Source organism: Fusarium subglutinans (genome assembly GCF_013396075.1).
Source record: "Fusarium subglutinans strain NRRL 66333 chromosome Unknown NRRL66333_c0000147, whole genome shotgun sequence".
Classification (NCBI taxonomy): Eukaryota; Fungi; Ascomycota; class Sordariomycetes; order Hypocreales; family Nectriaceae; genus Fusarium; species Fusarium subglutinans.
The window spans coordinates 2,241-20,129 of NW_023502210.1; the positions used below are offsets into that span (position 1 = coordinate 2,241).

At 49.7% G+C, this 17,889-nt stretch overlaps 6 protein-coding genes across 6 annotated transcripts; 3 read left to right on the plus strand and 3 right to left on the minus strand.

Moving 5' to 3' along the window:
* Positions 1–932: 932 nt before the first annotated feature.
* Positions 933–1,984, minus strand: FSUBG_9441 (uncharacterized protein; the record flags this gene model as incomplete). The annotated part of the gene is made up of 2 exons (XM_036687955.1): positions 933–1,563; positions 1,746–1,984. 2 exons carry the CDS (start codon positions 1,982–1,984, stop codon positions 933–935), a joined length of 870 nt encoding a protein of 289 aa, XP_036535018.1.
* A 489-nt stretch (positions 1,985–2,473) lies between these two features.
* Positions 2,474–4,527, plus strand: FSUBG_9442 (ATP-binding protein PRP16; the record flags this gene model as incomplete). The annotated part of the gene is made up of 4 exons (XM_036687956.1): positions 2,474–2,665; positions 2,719–3,009; positions 3,064–3,935; positions 3,987–4,527. 4 exons carry the CDS (start codon positions 2,474–2,476, stop codon positions 4,525–4,527), a joined length of 1,896 nt encoding a protein of 631 aa, XP_036535019.1.
* Positions 4,528–4,719: 192 nt separating this feature from the next.
* FSUBG_9443 (bypass of stop codon 6) lies at positions 4,720–6,208 on the minus strand (the record flags this gene model as incomplete). The annotated part of the gene is made up of 4 exons (XM_036687957.1): positions 4,720–4,962; positions 5,008–5,080; positions 5,126–5,908; positions 5,958–6,208. The coding sequence occupies 4 exons, from the start codon at positions 6,206–6,208 to the stop codon at positions 4,720–4,722; spliced, it is 1,350 nt and encodes a 449-aa protein (XP_036535020.1).
* Positions 6,209–10,300: 4,092 nt separating this feature from the next.
* FSUBG_9444 (uncharacterized protein) lies at positions 10,301–14,228 on the plus strand (the record flags this gene model as incomplete). The annotated part of the gene is made up of 8 exons (XM_036687958.1): positions 10,301–10,893; positions 10,939–11,289; positions 11,334–11,948; positions 11,996–12,439; positions 12,488–12,866; positions 13,311–13,505; positions 13,686–13,862; positions 13,914–14,228. 8 exons carry the CDS (start codon positions 10,301–10,303, stop codon positions 14,226–14,228), a joined length of 3,069 nt encoding a protein of 1,022 aa, XP_036535021.1.
* Positions 14,229–14,964: 736 nt separating this feature from the next.
* FSUBG_9445 (uncharacterized protein) lies at positions 14,965–15,708 on the minus strand (the record flags this gene model as incomplete). Its single annotated transcript, XM_036687959.1, has 1 exon — positions 14,965–15,708. The coding sequence occupies one exon, from the start codon at positions 15,706–15,708 to the stop codon at positions 14,965–14,967; it is 744 nt and encodes a 247-aa protein (XP_036535022.1).
* Positions 15,709–16,423: 715 nt separating this feature from the next.
* On the plus strand, positions 16,424–17,708 carry FSUBG_9446 (uncharacterized protein; the record flags this gene model as incomplete). The annotated part of the gene is made up of 5 exons (XM_036687960.1): positions 16,424–16,593; positions 16,673–16,752; positions 16,991–17,046; positions 17,098–17,187; positions 17,235–17,708. The coding sequence occupies 5 exons, from the start codon at positions 16,424–16,426 to the stop codon at positions 17,706–17,708; spliced, it is 870 nt and encodes a 289-aa protein (XP_036535023.1).
* Positions 17,709–17,889: the final 181 nt, after the last annotated feature.

The window sequence follows — 17,889 nt, forward strand, 5'->3', positions numbered from 1 at the left end:
GTAAATAAATATAAGATAAGTGTAGTAAAAGTTACTAAAATAACTTTTTACTTAGGCTTATAACTATAATAACTAGCTAATTTATACTGAAGTAAGTAAATAAATAAGGTTTAAGAGGCCTTAAAAAGGTTAAGTTAAATTAGTTAAGTTAAGGCTAATTTATATTAGCCTTGCATTAGATAAGGGAAACTAAGCTAAGATACGCACGGTTAGGTGGATCTGACCTGGGGATTTCCTGACAGCAGCTTGCATGCCCCTGCGCCACCCTAGCGTGTGGCTTGCCTGACCGCTACCCCGTGAGATCATCCTGAATTCTTGGTATATGTACCCTTCAATAGCCCATACAGGATAAAAGCTAGTCGCCAAGACCATAATCTCATGGCCTCGGGGCTGCACGTAAGAAATCCACCATTGTTTAAAAGTGCAAAGGCATGATTAAGTCGTCTGAAGAGCATCACAAAGGTTGAAGCGCTTGAAGGTTTTTGAGATCTTTGTGATATTCTAGCGCATAAGTCACTTTTAGTACCTTAACAGGTGATATTGACAATGGGAGGTTCATTTTTCATGAGCGAGATTGGTTTAAGGAATTTCTGATAACTAATTAAACAGGACCCGGACATAATAGTTCTTTCTTTACTCCAGAGACGGTAGTCGTCCTGTTCCTGATCTCTCTCCTCCCTCTTCCTCTGATCCCTCTCTGCTTCCCTGGACATGTTTGTCTTGCAGTGTACGCGGATGGTGCAAGGTTCAAATGATATGACCACACCTCTGGTGGGTAAATAGGCAGGATCGCGTCGCGGAATTGGACGCAAGAGTTCAGGATAGTGACGACAACTTCCTCGCTCATGTACATCATATGCACTTTGAGTCTAGGCCCTTGAGTATACCGAGGCTGGCGGTTTTCTTCCTCAACAGCCGCGAAAGGGGAGATGTCAACTTCGACCAATAGAAGACTCAGCAATTTCCCGCTGCTCGAAGTGCCATGCTCGACAGTAGAACTCAGCGAGTTGGTCGAAATCTGGCCCACCTTCTGGCTTATCAGACCTCTGCATAAAGAGCCGATGGCATTGGCTTGTACGGGGAAATCGAGGTATTCCATCCCAGTTAGAGTTGTCAATCGCAAGTTGGACGTTCTTGATGTCGGTTGCTGTAACGTGATAGACAGGATCACCAAAGTGGTACAGGGTTCCAGGAGTGTCTGTTGAAGGGAATTTGATGATACGTTTGAGAGACCACATCACGTCCAACAAGGCAGATTTTTCTGCCATAGGCAATGGTGCAGAAAGATAATGGAGGAACGATACCGGGTCTTGAAGCATCCCATCGGCTCCCAGTCTATCATTCATGCAATTCTTCAACCGGGCCAGCGTGCCGCCACTCGTTGGGTTTCGAATCGCCATTACCCAAGGTCTTCGGTCATCTGTTCGCAGGATGATAGCATATTGGATGACGGTAGCCAAATGGCTCATATTACCCCGGAAGACAGAATGTGTCATAATTTGCGTCAACTGACGTACTGAAGTTTGCGACCAAGGAGACTCAGTGTCGCTGTTCGGGTCTGATCTGAGAGTGGCGCATCGCAAGAGAGACCATAGACAGGCGAGAAAAGAGAAATAGGTGAACATAGAAAGACGTGGGTACAAACTGTAAACAGCTCACGATGACCATCGTACATATCGGAACGTCCCTCTCTGATGTTTTTTGCCATGGAATCGACAAATGCTTTTCAGCCAGAAGTGTGGTACGCAAAACTTCCGTGGTCCAGTGGTATCTTAGGGCCAACTATGCCATTCCACTGTTCATTCGTGATCAAAGGTTGATAGATATGATACGACCCTGGGTGCTGAATGATGCGATGGTCATCTTGTTTCTTTGTAGAGGCGACGGCGTTGGATGAGCCTTCAGTGTTCACGCGCTTTGCGCGATCGTTCTCAAGAGCATGAGATGAAGGAGAATTGTTCGAATCTCTCTTGCGCTCATCCATGATTCTTCGCAGTGTTGCAGTGGAGTGTTGCAGTGGAGTGTTGCAGGCGCAAGGAAATCTTTGTCCAAAATGAAAGCCTGAATGGCCGCTTGGCTGGGTGAAGATAGACAAGTGGGAGCGCTCTGTCTGCTTGCGAAGGAGAGAATCTAGCGCTATTCGTCAGTGAGAGTCGCATAATACAGAAGATTTTGTTTACCTTGGGATTTGATGCAATTTTTGACAAGTCCAAGATCGCTACTCCCGGTTTTTTGGAAATTCCAGAACTGGTTTGGTAAGCAAAGTCAGGGCTGGCATTTCCTTGTGTCACCTCAACTCCGGGCACTCCTTCCACTCCCGCACGGTGAGTGGGTACGTGCAGGAGCACATGTCACTCGAGCCCACAAGGCAAGTCTCTCTTCTCTCTCGAATCTCAACTTAACACAATTGCTATCACGATTACCATCACAATTACCATCACAATCAGCTCCGAGAAGCGCTCCACTCTCAATCATGGCACCCCCGACTGAGGAGCAAGCTATGCTCAAGTCTGTCCTCAAATACGAAGTTGCGACAGGGAATCCCCTTCGCCCCGGCGAGAACCGATCTCACAGCTACTTCGAAACACTGAGCCAGCAACGCGATTTGCCCATCATGCAGGTAGAGATTTTCAACAAGTTCCTCAGACTTTACAAAGACAACCAGGTAACTACACCTACAAATGCCCTCTATTGCGATTCGTGACTAATGAAGTGCAGGTGGTGGTCGTTGCCGCTGAGACAGGCTCTGGAGACTCGATACAGCTCACGAAGCGAATCATGTACCTCGAACTCGACAAAGGCCTGCAGGTTGTCTGCACTCAACCTAGCCCCGACGCAGCCAGAGAGTTGGGTGAGCGCGTCGCAGTAGAGCTTGAAGTTACGTTCGGTGAACAGGTTGGTGTTCAGTATCGGAAGTACAACAAGACCAAAAAACAGACCCGATTGAAGTTCGTGACAGATGGGATGCTTCTCCAGCAAATTGGGAACAATCCTACAATGGTCGGCTGTGTAAGTGTCGAGTATGCCAGCTCCGATTTGTCCAGTACTAACAAATCTTTCCAGTCATGCGTCATCCTTGATCTCAACGAGCAAACAATAAACGTCGATCCTCTCCTTGCTCTACTCAAGAAAGCCCTCGCTCTCCGTTCCGACCTCAAAGTCGTCATCATGTCAGCAGCCGAGTCCGAAAAGTCCGCTAGTTACTTCAACGTTCCGCAAATCTTCAAAATCGAAAGGTGTTCATTCCCGGTTCAGATCCAATACATTAACGAAGCTGACCCCGACTATTGCGAGACGGCTTTTCATCTAGTGCAACAAATCCATGAGTCCGAAGACCCAGGTGATATCCTTGTCTTCTTGGCATCTAAACCCCAAGTGAACCGTGCGGTCAAGAAGCTGCGTGGCGCTATCCCAGATATGGAGACTTTCCCATTGCATGGGAGACTGTCTGAGGCAGAAAAGGCGAAAGCCCTTTGTTCTGGTGAGAAGCGCAGGTGCGTTATTACTACCAACATCGCCGAAAGTAGTGTCGCTGTCGATGGCATTGTCTATGTCGTTGGTAGGTCAATGGATATCCTCATCGGTGTTGAGAAGCTAATCTCTGCTGTAGACTGTGGTGTCGAGATGGAGTCGGTCTTTAACCCTCGCGTCAAAATGAATACCATCCAAGCTGCGCCAATCTCCAAATCAACCGCCGACCAGAGAGCTGCATGCGCCGGACGAAGTCAACCAGGGCTCTGTTACCGCCTATACACGATGAAGACATATGATGAGACCCTACTCGAGGTCTCGCCTCCCAGTCTCCTGAAAGACTGCTTCACAACGGCCATGTTAGCTTTGAAGAGTGCAGGGATTGACTCTGTCGGTACTTTCGACTTCCTCGATCCTCAGAAAGAGGAAGTCTATCTCCGTGGGCTAGAGGATCTCAAAGCGATGTAAGCCTTCAGACATTGCATTTCTTCCTCCCTTCTAAGTATCTTACGCAGGAGTCTCATCGACGAAAACGGAACCGTCACTCGAGCTGGCAAGGCTGCCGCTACGCTTTTTATTGATCTCACCTGGCACAACGCATTCGAGGAGGCCATCAGGCTGGGCTGCCTGTCTGAACTCATCGACATCGCTGCTCTCGCCAGTGTGAAGAACCCCATCATCCTCAAACCACACGAGACACAGCATGCAGACGGCGCGTCACAATTGCCGGATCATTTGGCACAGCTCAACATTATGTACACATACTTAAACAGACACCGCGACATGTCTAGTCGGGAGCTAGCTACCTGGTGTCACGAAGCATTCCTGAGTCAGGCGTCGCTCCATGAGGCCTTGGACCTACGACTGGGTTTGGTCGGATGGTGCAAAGCAAATTTTCGTGTTTCTGAAATCTCTTTCCTGACCCCAGGTGACAAAGACTACCACGACAAGATCCGCAAAGCCCTCGCTAAAAGGTCCGTTCACCACGCTGCGATCAGCGATGTTCCCCAACAGCCAGATCAGCACCACAAGATGGAGGACTCCCCGAAGCAGTAGAGTACCGCTCCTTTCCCAGGACTCAAGAGGTTCGATTAGTGTTAAAGGATAGGGTAGCCTTGATCGGCCTAACTTCCCTGACAAGTATTAGATGCTCTGTATGTATATAAGGAGCTCCGCTCCCCCCATCCACTGATAGAATCAAGCTCTTTCAACCCTCTCTAATGTGGCCCTCTGCTGTGCGTGCCATATCTAGTCCTGATGCAGCGTCGGATTGTCGCCTTCCTTCGGCATCGGGACAAACAGCCAAGAAACACTCGTAGCGACTAGAAGCGCACAAAGAACAGGCTGAAGAATCGACACTCCAGCGCTGGCGGCGATAAGACCAGTGATGATTGGGAATAGACACCCTCCGAGCTGCGCAAAGACAAAGACAAATGCCAAAGCTGTCGATTGAATACGAGGATTGAACAATTTCGAGGCGACGGAGATACCCTGGTCTGGTTAGCTGAGCACTCTGAGGATGGGGGGTGAGCGCACTGTAGCAAAATATGGTCCCATGAAGAAGCCCAGCAGACTGATGGCGATGGAAGCGGCGATGATGTTGGGAACCCTGCAGGCGTCAGCTCAATCTCTAGCATCACGAATGAAGACGTACAGCCAGAATAAAACTTGCAACCCAATACTGAAAATCGTGAAGGCGAATATCATGGGGCGAACTCCAAAGCGATGTGTCGGTTCGGCAAGGAACAGTCTCCCAAGTAATGACCCTCCACTGAACCCAGCCGGTACGAAACCCATCTGGTTGATGTCGCCGTTGCGAACCTCGACCAAGTATTCAACAACCCATCCGCTAGCCGTAAGGGTTGCGCCGAGGAAGAAGAAGAAGAAAAGACTGATGAGCCAGACGTTTTTGTTCTTCAAAGTCTCCTTCATCAATGAGAATGCATCATCATTTCTTGATGCAGGCGATTCGTCAGCCTCGAGAGTCCGTTCAGTAGGCGGCTGCTTTCTCTTCAATCTCAGAGTGTCCCAAAAGGCGTATATCACGAAAGCAACATTCAGAACACCGATACCGAGTGGGAAGGTGTAGAACAAATACCATCTTGACGTACTTCCAGCAGAAGCAACGCCGGTCGCGACGAAAGGGCCGACAAGACATCCAGCCATGTACATCGCGTGAATGAACGCCAGCCATCGATGAGAGCCCTTCACTCCAGAGACGTATGTATTCCCGTGCGTATCTTGATATGCTTGGCCAAGGCTCGCCAGCCAGAAGGTGATGGTGAAAAGCGGAAAAGGCGGTTTCCATGATCGGAGCGCGTGAGCGATGACTTGCAGAACAGCGCCCAGCGTGAGCATTGACCCGAGATCGAAGAATTCACAGAGATGAGTGTTGGAGAAAGCGCCGAAGAACCAGCCCATAAAGTTCGCGCCGTAACTGCCATGGTCAGTAAGAGTTGAGTTGGGTTGGGAAGATGGCTGCTTACACTGAGGAGACGATTGCAGTGGTGACATTGTAATCTCGAATGATGTGAGGAACTAAAGCGCCGATACTCCCGTCATTGACACCAGCGACGAAGAAACTGAAGCCAGCGCTTAAAATCTTGAGTAGTTCGCCGGTGCTTGGCTTCGATGAATGCGGAGGTTCAGCGTCATCGAGAACATTCCGCGCTGGGCTGGGTGAGCTCCGAAGCTCAAAGGTCTCCGATCTCGTATCGGTTTGCGTAACTGTCGCCATTGTTGAAACTGTGACGACTGAAAGTTGAAGATGGGGAGACAGTCGTGTTTATATTCGGGGACTGTGTCTGGGGAAGTTGGCACAGTCCAGTTGGCGCTTCTACCACTTTCGGATTGACACGCCAAGTGCAATGTGGAGATCTAAGCTTAAGCCGGTTAAGCGTGCTTGCGGTATCTCCTAATTTGGTAGTAAGCATGTGGGAGACCATCCGCGATGACGGGCCGGAATGGCTAAACGTCGGTCGATGTGCGGTCATCGGGTGACATGAGATGGTGAATAATTTACCCTGGTGAAGAAGAAGCAGTTGATGCGAATGAGAATGATTAGTTTCTTTGCATTGTCAGACTGGTTTTGTTTGAGTTTCCCTGTGTCTTTTCATTGATAGTTGTTGAATTTGTGCTGTAGCAGCCATCATAAACAATAGCTGAAACCGAGATAAACCCTCTCACGGCAACAATATCATAACGTTCATCCTCTCCCCTTGACCTGTTGTTGCGGAATCACTTGGTCTAGACGTACCGACGCTATTACCTGTCTGCTCGGACTCCTTCATGGCTCTTTTGTGTTGCTTACTTCCCGATTCTTTGGCTACTCGGCCAATTTGCGTAATGAAGGATTACCATCCAGTATCATCTGATTCTCTACTCCGAATGGCCACCGCAGCATCCTGAGCAGAGTCTGGTCGTTTTCCGGGGTAGGTTTGAATGACTGAGTCGTGGTTAGTGATGACAAGGTAGATTTCAGGGCAACTTACAATAATGCTTTCGCGTGTTTTCCTCTGCCTTGGACCAGAAGAGAGGAGGAGCTGCTGCTGACTTTCTTTCACTTGTCCTTCAGATGGGGAGTTGGGTGATTGACCATTGATGTCGCTTTGTCTGCTGCCTCTGCCGAATGCAGCCCCAACAAGACGGTGGACTGGTTGTATCTGGGGGGCGCAGGGGAGGGCAGGGCGCTTGCTGGTCTGGTACTCTCGACCATGCACCATTGCCAACTCCGTGGTATTAGTCCTCGGAATCGGTTCCTGAGTAGGGGCGGTAGTTGGGAAATTGCTTCGGGTCGAGATTGGATGATCCCAAACGATTTCGTACATATGGGAGGAGCCACCTGTTGTGCCTACTGTTGACTTCGGACTTCCCATGCATGGCATTGGTTGGCGCAGCGTGGGAAGTGTCCGCTCCTGTCGTTCTCTAGCATTGATAGATGATGCCGTCCTGACTGAAGCTCCAGGTGTCTCGCTTCATCTTGTTCCCGCCGGCGAGCTTGTTCCAACTTGCTACTTTGTTCTGACGCTGTAATATATTTCTCTTGCTCAGAAGTCTAAATTCTATATTTCAAAGTCCCAATCTTCGCTTTCAATGAGTCAATCTCTTGCCCGTACTTCTCATACTTATGTAGCTCGGGGGGCGCTTTACTCCTTCTGATTTTCGCGTGAACCAGGACGGACAGACTCGGCGAAGACGTAGTAGGGTTCATTACATGGAGAGCGAAGCTCTGGCGGCTTTATCTCGGTGCGGAGATGAATGACGACAGACGACATGTCGGTGTTGTCAATGACGATGATGATTATCAGCACTTTGTGATTGTAGAGTCACGACTAACGCAAGGCGTCATCTCGAACAGAAGAACACCAAGACAGGCGGAGGGTAAGATTTCGGGTAGTCTCAGGAAGGCGAAGTGAGAGGCTGAAATAGAGTCAAGAGTGTGTTTTTGGAGAGTTCATTGGCGAAAGTCGAAGGTTGATGGACAGCAGGTGGCATAGAGGTTTAGCCTCCGGCGGTGTGCTCAAAGTTGCGATGAAAGCGCGCTCGGTCGCTGATTCGAGGTACTGACAGCGACTCGACCACGTCATCTTCCCCTGATCGGGGATCAAAGTAAAACCTTTTCGTGACTGTTTATTCATTGCCTCGTGGCTGAGATCAATCTTCGATGACCTTGCGAGTTCCGTCGTATACATGGACCAGCTTCATGGCAGCTGTTTCTCTATCGGTATCGTAGTTGATAACTGCCAATATCGAGGCTCTAAAGCTGAGATGCGAGGAACAATGGGCAGGTGCCCAATGACGAAGACGACGGGGCCTGACATGGGACGATTTCTGGTTCAGTTGAGGCGAAAGCTTAGATGTTCATTCCTGGGAGGAGTGTACCAGATGCGAGATTGACTGGCCAATATTCTGGGCTTGGGCGTTGTCGATTTGCACGCTTTCCAACGCTGACTTTCCCGTATCGGGTTCCTTGTGTCGAGCAATAGTCGAATCGGGCGCGACCTTTGTTCAGTAACATCTCATCTCTCACGCCGCATTGGCGGGTGCTGTTCAGTGGGTATAGGCCTGCCGAAGGAACGGCTAGTGCCGGCTTCCAAGGTCCCGTGAAAGCTTTGATAGCAAATGGGTTCACGGCTTTTGATGAATCGTTGCAGGCACTAAGTTCTGTCTGCTGGTTTAAGCTCTCAGCCACGAGCCTCAACTGTAAATAACACATCTAGCTAATAACTTAGACATTATACCATAATGACTGACCAATTGCTACAGCCAAAGGCTGATATCAATGAAGGTCCGTTAGGCTTTGTTGACGAGATCGACTCAATGAGGTAGGTTGCTTGCCGGCCGTCGATGTCTTCTGATTCAGCTGCTGCCGACTGCATCGTCTTCTTCGACGTCATAATCTCGAATTCCAATGCTGTTGTGTGTCGATCATGAAGGTGAGAAGGCTCCAAGCCCAATCTTGTAACACTGAATACTTGACGGAAGTTTGGGTTCAATGCGTAAGGCCAGGTCGGGTGTCAAGCCTGTGGCGTATGGGGCATCATGTCGCGAGGTATTCATTCAGTCCAAAAGACTATTATACTGTTGATCTTGTCAAAGTCGCACGACAGAGTGTGATCGCTAGCCATTCGGTCAGGAACTGAAATGGATGAATTGTTTCAATGTCAGCTTGACTGGATGTTTGACTTGTCGGTGACAGCGCGCGGCCTGGAGCCTGGGTGTACAAGCATGCAATGAGATGTATATCTATGAAAGGGAATGAACGATGATGGCCTGTGCGAGATTGGTAGCTGTACACTGCGTACGTAGGATTGTGTTTGAGACGTGGACGAGCCGCGATGGCGGCCCGTGGTGGCTGAACTCCGGTTAATTTCAAGGAAAGCTTGCCGGATGCTTCAACACCTCGTGAAATATGATCAGTGAAAAATGAGTCGATGAGAAAGTCTCAATAAGAATGAGTCAATATTACACTCGTGGCTATTGAATGTGTATCGCTTATGATTCTTAATTGCTAATATGAGTCTTGGATGGAATGACGTGAAAGAAACCGATGAGGTTCATTCTGAATCAATGAACTGCATGTAATTCATATATTTGACTCTATATGAGGAGTTATGAGTCAAGCATTACAGAAACTTTTGATCTTGGCATATAGCGATCATTTAACTTCAATTCTATCTCATTACAATTGTTTATACGCTTTCATCATCCTCTTCGTAATTGAACCTGACGATGTCACATAAGAACTGCAACTCACCCTATACCGAAGCTTGTCTTGACTAGTGGTGTCCCGGATCTACCCTAGTCGTGCGCTAGAGTCCCCTGTCTCCTGCTGATCCTTAAGAAAAATTATTTAAAGTTCTGTCACGATTGAAGAAATTTTAATCAGATTTTATGTCTACTGCAAATAGCACATCATAGAGGCTAACAAATCTGCTTTCGAGAGTTACAGGGTAAGTCAGGGGCAAACCAATCATGCTTTTCACGGAAATGACGTAGCGAATGCCCAAGTCACGTCTTTCTCTCCGCGTCTGAGCGATTTGGCAGAATTGACAACAACAATTGCTGCTGATTGCGGAGACCATTCCACGATAAGGCGATGAAAATTGAGCAGGGCGACATTCTGATTGGTGGCTGGTGCACCGGAATTTAGTCTTTTCCGCCCTCCCCCCTGTAACGGACCCCACTGAATGCCACGTCAAAGGCTAGGTACTTTGTCGGTGAGTGAGTGAGTCTGCTTGCTTGCTTGCAACCCGACTCCAGATCTCTAAATCTGGGGAGTCCCCTTTCACCTAGACGAAAATAACAAAACACACTTCAGTCGCTTCCGATGCAATTACTGCGTGGCGATCGTGGAGACACCAGCAGCACTTCTTCCAGGAGCTATGGAGGCTTCGGAGCCTCAGAGCCCCGGCTCTTCGAGTTCAGCGAGCGGGGTCGTTCCGTAGCGCCCAAATGCATCGAGATGAGCAAGCAGCACCCGGAGGAGTTCCTCAACTATCTCCAGCAGGCCTGGAAGAGGGACAAGATCTACGCCAAGGAGAACCCAGACTCCATGTTCGACATCAAGGCCATACGCGTGCTCTGCCAGGATGGAAAGTACAGACCCCTGGGGAACTCGTATATCCCGCTGCCGAAGCTGCACTACCTCCGAAATCGATATATGCTGGAAGGAGAGCCCTTTCCGTTTCTCAGACTTGATCCGCCGATACGGTCTGAGGGGGGGTTTGGGCAGTGGAGGTGTCTCAGGGCGTTTGCCAAGTATCATGATGATCTAGATTTCTTTCTCGAAATGTTGGTGCGGATACGACGAACGAAAGCGTCGACAGTTGAATTTCCTCGTCGAATTCTGGAACTATACCTTCGGATACAAGCAGAGTGTGAAGACTCCAAAGATCCTGCTGCGAGTCAACAAAAAGTCAGGTATGTACACTCATCAAATTCATGATGACATGCTCACGCGACCAGGAACACGTTTGAGAAAGAGCAGCTAGTCTACGTCCATCCAATATGGAGACCGCTGAGCGAATGCTTACTGGAAGACACATGTGAGATATCCAGCACACTTTCAAAGTCGCCAGTCTTTCCTGTGCCCTCAGATTGGGACGCCAGCAAGTCGGAGCTCGTGTCATTACGAGAGTTTTACACACAGACGCTACGGCTTCAGAATGCAAGCTACCGAACGATCGTCGATGTCTTAGAGAAGCGCGACTTTGATGCGGAACTCGACCCTGCGGATCTTTGGTTGACGGATGAGTTGTATCGGGCCCTGGACAAGATGAGACTGGATCTCTCACCGGACGATGCGGCGGATCTCAAGTGAGTAACCTTGACTCATGATACCTCACTGCTAACATGAACAGACTTGCGTTCGCTGAAAAGGCCATCATCGCCATCGCACCGGGTGAAGCCGTGACATGGCTCAACGCCGCCGACTGCACATGGTCACCGAAACTCGAAAGCCCCGAAATCAACGACCTGAGCAAACACTACCCCGAACTCCACGACTTCTTCGTCAAATTCCTCGACGTGAAACAGAATGACTCCGGTCTGATCTTCGACACCCTTATGAATGTCTCATCATTGAGTCCAGATTGTTCGCGCGACAACACAGCTAGAGGTCTTCTCGTCGCCGTGAGTCAACGGATACCAGAGTTTGGTCACATCTTTGACAAAGAGCGGTTCGCGAGGAGTAATGTCTTTCCTGTATCGACGGCGGATGGCGTGTTGTTGTGTGCTTCGACGATGGAGTTTTCTGTTGCAGATCGACAGAATTTGAAGGAGGCCTTCACAGGGAAGTTGAACCTGTTGGATTTTGATCCCAAGACTGTTTGGATGCTTGACAACTTGCTCGTGTGGGCTGGTCTCGATTCACGGTATCTCTCAAAGCACGTTGAAGACCAAGGACCTGCCGACGAGAACTTCAAATCAATCGAACTCCCCTATGAGCTCTCCTCAAAAGCTGACCAACTTCTCCGGTGCGTCCCTCATCCCCCACAACCTCTGCTCTCACTAACCCCCGCAGCATCGCCGTACACTTCAAAAGCCCCCGAACAACAACCCCAAAAGCAACATCCTGGCTCCGCGAAACCCTCGAACACTCCGAAGTCCGCCTCGCGTCGGGCTTCCAATCACAACTGATCTACCGCTCCGGCAGCGCCTTCATTACCGCCGTCAACCCCATGGGCGGCCTCGACATCAAAGACACAGTCGGCTTCACCGTGTACGCCGACGACGAGAATTGGGAAATCCTGAAACAGACAGTGCTCCCCCGTCGGCTGCTTGAGTGGATCATGACAGACCCCGAGACGAATGTTGTGGGTTCTGTGCCTGAACAGGCTGTCAGCCTTGTACGAAGTATTTTGAACATACCTGTTGGTCGCGAACACGTTATCCCCAAGATTTTGGATGCAGAGGGGATTGTGGATTTGGAATTGTTGGAAGCGTCCCCGTACTGGCGTGTAAATAGGTAAGTTGCCCACTCTGAGCGAGCTGTGATGGCAGGCTGATGATTTAGTGAACGTGTACCAGACACAACGATCACCACAAAACCCGACAAACTACGACCCGCCAAGACCCTCGACGACGAAGACGACGAACCCTCACCGGCCTACACGCAGGGAGAATCCTACCACGCAAGAGAAGACCTAGCCGACAGCAAGAGCTCCACGAGAGTTGACTACGCGGAGCCAGGCCTGACGACAAAGATAAGCTCGGCTGAGCGAGGAATGACGACCAAAGCGGGCGATTTAACAAAGGACACGAAACAAGACGCACTGCGCGATAGACTCCCGATATCAAAACGTGGTTTAGAAAGACGACATTCAGAGAAGTCTGCTTGGGAGGAGGAGTTTGTGGCGAATGAAGCTACGCTGATTGATTTCTCGGGGGAGGATGTGTATGGTATAGATTGATAGATTTTTATGTGATATGAGACAAGATAAGATAAGACAAAGAAAATTGAGAATATTGGGAACTGGGCATTGAGTTTGAGTTCATATCATGTGTGTTGTTCGTTCAACTTGGGCGTACTAATCGAGGCTGAGAATGGGAATCTGTCTTGGGTTGGATGAGCTAAGACTCAAGAGCAAGATGAGAGTGGATCTTGAGTTTACAAGACCGGTCAATTCTTCTATCCCCCGGGGACTGCCCTCTGAACTCCAAGCCTTCTCATGCCCCACCTTCACATCTGCATCTTGACTCTCGCATCATCTCCTCCACCTCCACCTTTTTCACCCTCATTCTTCAACATCACCACACACAACAAGCAGCGGGAAAAGAGGCATGTCGCTTAAATCAGTTTCATGGCTCATTAGACTTGCTTACTGACTCATTCCCAGAGAACAATGTTTGGAGCGCATCTATCGAGTTGTCCCGGTGCCGCGAACAGTTTCCAAGACGAAATGGATCGCTGCAAGCGGAACCCGGAATACCAGAGCCCAGTCATGCAGAAAGTCATCTCCACGCTCGAGAAGAATTTCGCTATAGTGAGGAAAGATATGAGCGTCCTTCTCGCAAACAACCTTGCAAGATTCGTTCGTTGCGAAATGAGGAGCCTAAACTCAAGCAAGGTGGCTCACATCACCCTTTGTTCGGTCTACAAATCGTTATCGATTTTTGCCACGGGAGCCAAAAGAATCCACTATCCAGCCTGGTTTTTCCTCGCTTGTATCCACGGGCCTGATCACAAGGAACTCCGTCCCTACCGAGACTAGTTGTCTTCGACTTGGGGTGTGAAGTTCCCTGCTGATAAGGTCATCTACCCGACCAACAAGAGCGAGGAGGAGCAGCAGATTCTCTTCATTGCGGAGTCTGTCCCTGCTACCCATGATGAGTCCGAAGCCAAGGCCGAAGTCAAGTCTGAAGCCAAAGACACCACTTTTGACGATGTTGTAAGTATTTGGTGTTACAGAACCAGAACAACAAAAGCTTATTGAACACAGGCTCCCTTTCTATCCGATGAGACTACGGCTCTCATTCGTCCTTCTAAAAGCTCAAACGTGGAGAAGAGACTTGCCGACATCGAGAAGCAGCTTCTTGGCATTCGTCGAGTACAGAAAAGGAAGTTTGAATCACTGGAAGCGAAGCTAGACTCCATTCACGAGATGGTCAAGTCCAAATCGCTCAAGAACGACAAGAAGAAGAACAAGTTGGATCGTGAGGAAGCCGAGGCCGAACTCACTTCCTATGAGCTCGTGGCTCACGACGTCAAGGCCGATGATGGTGCTGTCAAGCATGAAGTCATTGAAGTGGACTAGATGAACGGAACATGGATGTTGGGGGCATTGAGCACGGGAGGCAACCATGCCTGGGAGTTTTGCACTGAGGATTTGGGTCAGTCTTGTGAGTGGGAGATCACAAATGAACTAGACATGGACGCCTTACGGTAACGTGGTCACAGCACTAAGCAGTTTCTTAGTCTAGTGATCAATTACATGCGAACACTTCATGCTTATGCGACTTGATGTTCAACATGACTTTTGTGGTTTACTCACTGTTCTGAGACGTCGTGAAGCTGTCGCGCCCTTTAAAACACGGCTCATGAGGCGTATCATAGAGCCAAGGCCAGAGAACCCGTGACCTCCATCCTAAATGCCGAGTAGAAGTTGAGAGCAAGATGTGTTGCTTGTGGCGAAGGCTTGTGGCTGAGAGCTTTAATGACCGTGAAGAACTTAGAGTTCCTGGACAGCAGAGTCATTGCTCCTCATGTTATGTTAAGCTTGAGTGATGATTTAAACAAGATCAGGGGCAATCAATGGAGGGAGGGTCTCTAATTGAGCTATCTAGTGGTCAACAGTCTATGTTCACTGACTCATCCAGGAGTCCAGACTTGACCTGTTCAGCTACAGGTGGTATCAGATCCAACCTTACAAAAGTGCCAATACCCAATTCATCCACTCCCTCAGACATCTACTCTCTGGTGAGATCAAACAGCCATGGTCGTATCAACAAGAATAACCAAATCTCAACCAGTTCAGAGTTTCCAAGACCCATTCACCACATGACCACATTGGTGCCTCCAAGAGAATCAGCCTCGAGCTCCTGGACAAACTCCAAGGACATTCCACCAGCACAATGCGCCATACGCGGCCACGCCATCAGCGCAACATCACACTGTCGGTCCGGAAGCGCACCATTCTTGTCCTTCCAAGCCTGGAAGATCCGATTATACCGCTTGACCAACTTCGGGGGACAGTCAGCATCTCTAGCCAACTTATGCACAACCGTACCTGACGGCTTCAGTCCCAAGAAGCAACGACGAAAGCCAAGAGGGAGCTTCAGCTGTCTAAAAGCAGCAGGACTAGCAACACGAAAAGGGAGGTTGAAGTGGAATTCTCGAACAGCACGGCCGGGGTAGAGGGAAGGCAGTTTGCGAGCAACGTGGTTGCCTACGCTGCGTTCGCCTTGGAAGACGACGGCTTGGACGGCGAGGTTGGAGTGGGCCATCACGTTGCGGACGAGGACTTCGTCGTGGGGGTTGTCGAAGTAGTAGCCGAGTGCTCTGTCGAGAGGGTCGAGAATACCGATGAGGCGAAGCTCTCCGGCGACATGGATCGTGACGATTCGTGGTGCGCGGATGACGGTGAGATCGGGTTGAGAGGTACTGCTTGACTCGCCCTCGTTGGTGGGTGTAGTAGACGAAGGCTCGTCGATGTCGGACTTTCCGGACTCAGCTACCATAGAGGAAGTGTTGGAAGCCACTTCATCGTTGGGAGCGACATCGTGGACGTCAGACATGGCAGTGGTGAAGTCGTGATGTGTCTTGAGTGTCGTGATGTGTTATGAGTGTCTTGATCTGGATAGGGGTCGATGTTTGAATATGGGAAGGTGAAATTTGTTGCGAGAACAGGAGTGAAGTTTGACATGATAAACATCAGAGAAAGGAAGAGATCGATGCCTCTTGTTTGAATAATAGTTCATTGCTGCCACTGGTAGGTAGTCATGAATCGTCTCAAGACTGCCACTGGTACGCTGGACCGAGCGGTCGTCCAATACTCATCCTGAACTGACGTTTGTCGATATTGCACTGTTCGCCTGATCTTCATCCAGTAACTACTCATGATTTCCTCCAATGAAGCCAATGACACTGGAAGGCGGGAAAACCAGATCCTTTTCATTCCAGTTCGCTGTGAGAACTTGATGAGCCTAATGCAAGACACCTCTGTGGATGACTACCCCCTTCTGGGCTTCTTCCCACCATCTGCCGCTTTTCCTTTGCCACTGGGAGCAAATCGCTTACTGCCAGCCTTGGGGTCATTGCTAGGTCCTCATCTTCTGAGTTGGCGTGAATGGTGCCACAAGATGAGCCGCGATGTTGTAGAGTCTCAAGGCTCCCACGCAGGGAATTGCTTATGTCCATTTGTAACCGTAGGGTCTCGATAAAAAGGTCGCGCTCAGTGTCTCCATTGTCGTTTGTGGTAGTGGTAGTAGCGGCGGCGGCGGCTCTTATATGATGAGCTGTGGTGGTTGCCTTCGGCTGGGTCAATGCGTGGTCGATCTTGAAGATGAGGCCAAGTTTGGAATGGCACGAAAGTGGGTCTACCCCGTGAGCCTGATCCGGCATTCTCGATCTTTGGAACCCTCTCTTTTCAACCTCCTCTCAACACCGCGCTCTCCAACTTCGTACGTACAACGACCAGCCTCAACACTCTTCATCAACACGCGTTCACTCTCAACTTGTTCTATGCTAATCTTTGAATAGCCTGAGAGTTCTTGCTTGTTCGTACGGCCATATTCCGTCACTATTTGAAGCCACCCGTCCACTTGTCGCTGTGTTCGGGTGTACGGACAACCGAGTTGCCCAAGGTGCTAGTTCAACTTGCTTTTTCTTCACGAAGAGACGCTAATGGAATTAGGCGACACTGTGTTCATTGCCTGAAATATTCGTTTCTCTGGTCTCCCGCCCATCCTATTCGAGCCAGGCGTGGGTATGGATGTTCAACCACAACTTGCGCGTTGCGCAGTGACAGTAAGCGGTTACTTATCGCAGACTGAGTTTCAGCTGCTAAACCTTTTGTAGGCGCTTATCCGTCGTGCCTTGAATGCGAGCTAGATATAGACAACGACTGGAAGCCTGTAAGTCGACTGCTTAACCTCGTCTGGAACTGGTAGCTGATTTTTAGATAGCTCTCTGAGAAAGATGTAGAGTTGCTTGACGGACTCAACCATCACCAGCGCTGTGACTGGAAAGGTGATCATGCCTGTAAATCTGACAAGGTACGCAGTTATTATCATGGCCCTGGCTTCTCGCTGACCGCGCGCAGTTTGTTTTTGGACTCCGCCAGGAAATTAATTCTGCCGTCGCTAGGATCATAGAAGCCACCGAGGACCAGCAAGTTGCGGCTTCCCCAATGCCTACCGCTACTGAAACTTCCGCAGATGGCAAGAGAAAGACCCACGACTTGGCCATCGAGAATCTCCGTGTCCAAATCGACATCAGCAACTCTCTCCGAGGCCTTTTTGAGGTGCAGCATCGCCGTCAAGCCCACCGTGAGGCTGCGGCTGGCAACGCAAGTGCCCTGGCTCACATAGATGCCAACAACTACCCGCCCATTCCTCCGCGCGTCGGCCCCAGCACTTTACCTCGAAGCATTGGCCTCCTTGGCCTCATTGACTCAGATGATGAGGAAGAGCCCAGCGACAACTCGGAGAGCGCAAAGTCAGCTGGCAAGAAGCGAGCTGCTCCTGGTGGCAGTGGACAGTCTGCGACTGGAGGAAAGAGGCCTAGGGCCAAGTAGACAGTTATGGAGTGATCGAGGAAGCTGAATGGTGAAGGGGTTGGTCAGTATTGCTGGACCTAGGAAGAACATTGGTACTCCATGAGAACAGCGAAAGGAAAGATTAAGGTGGTCACGGCGATAGCAATGTGGTAATAGAACACAGAACATAATCAATTATCCTCCGAAACTCTAAGCCTCT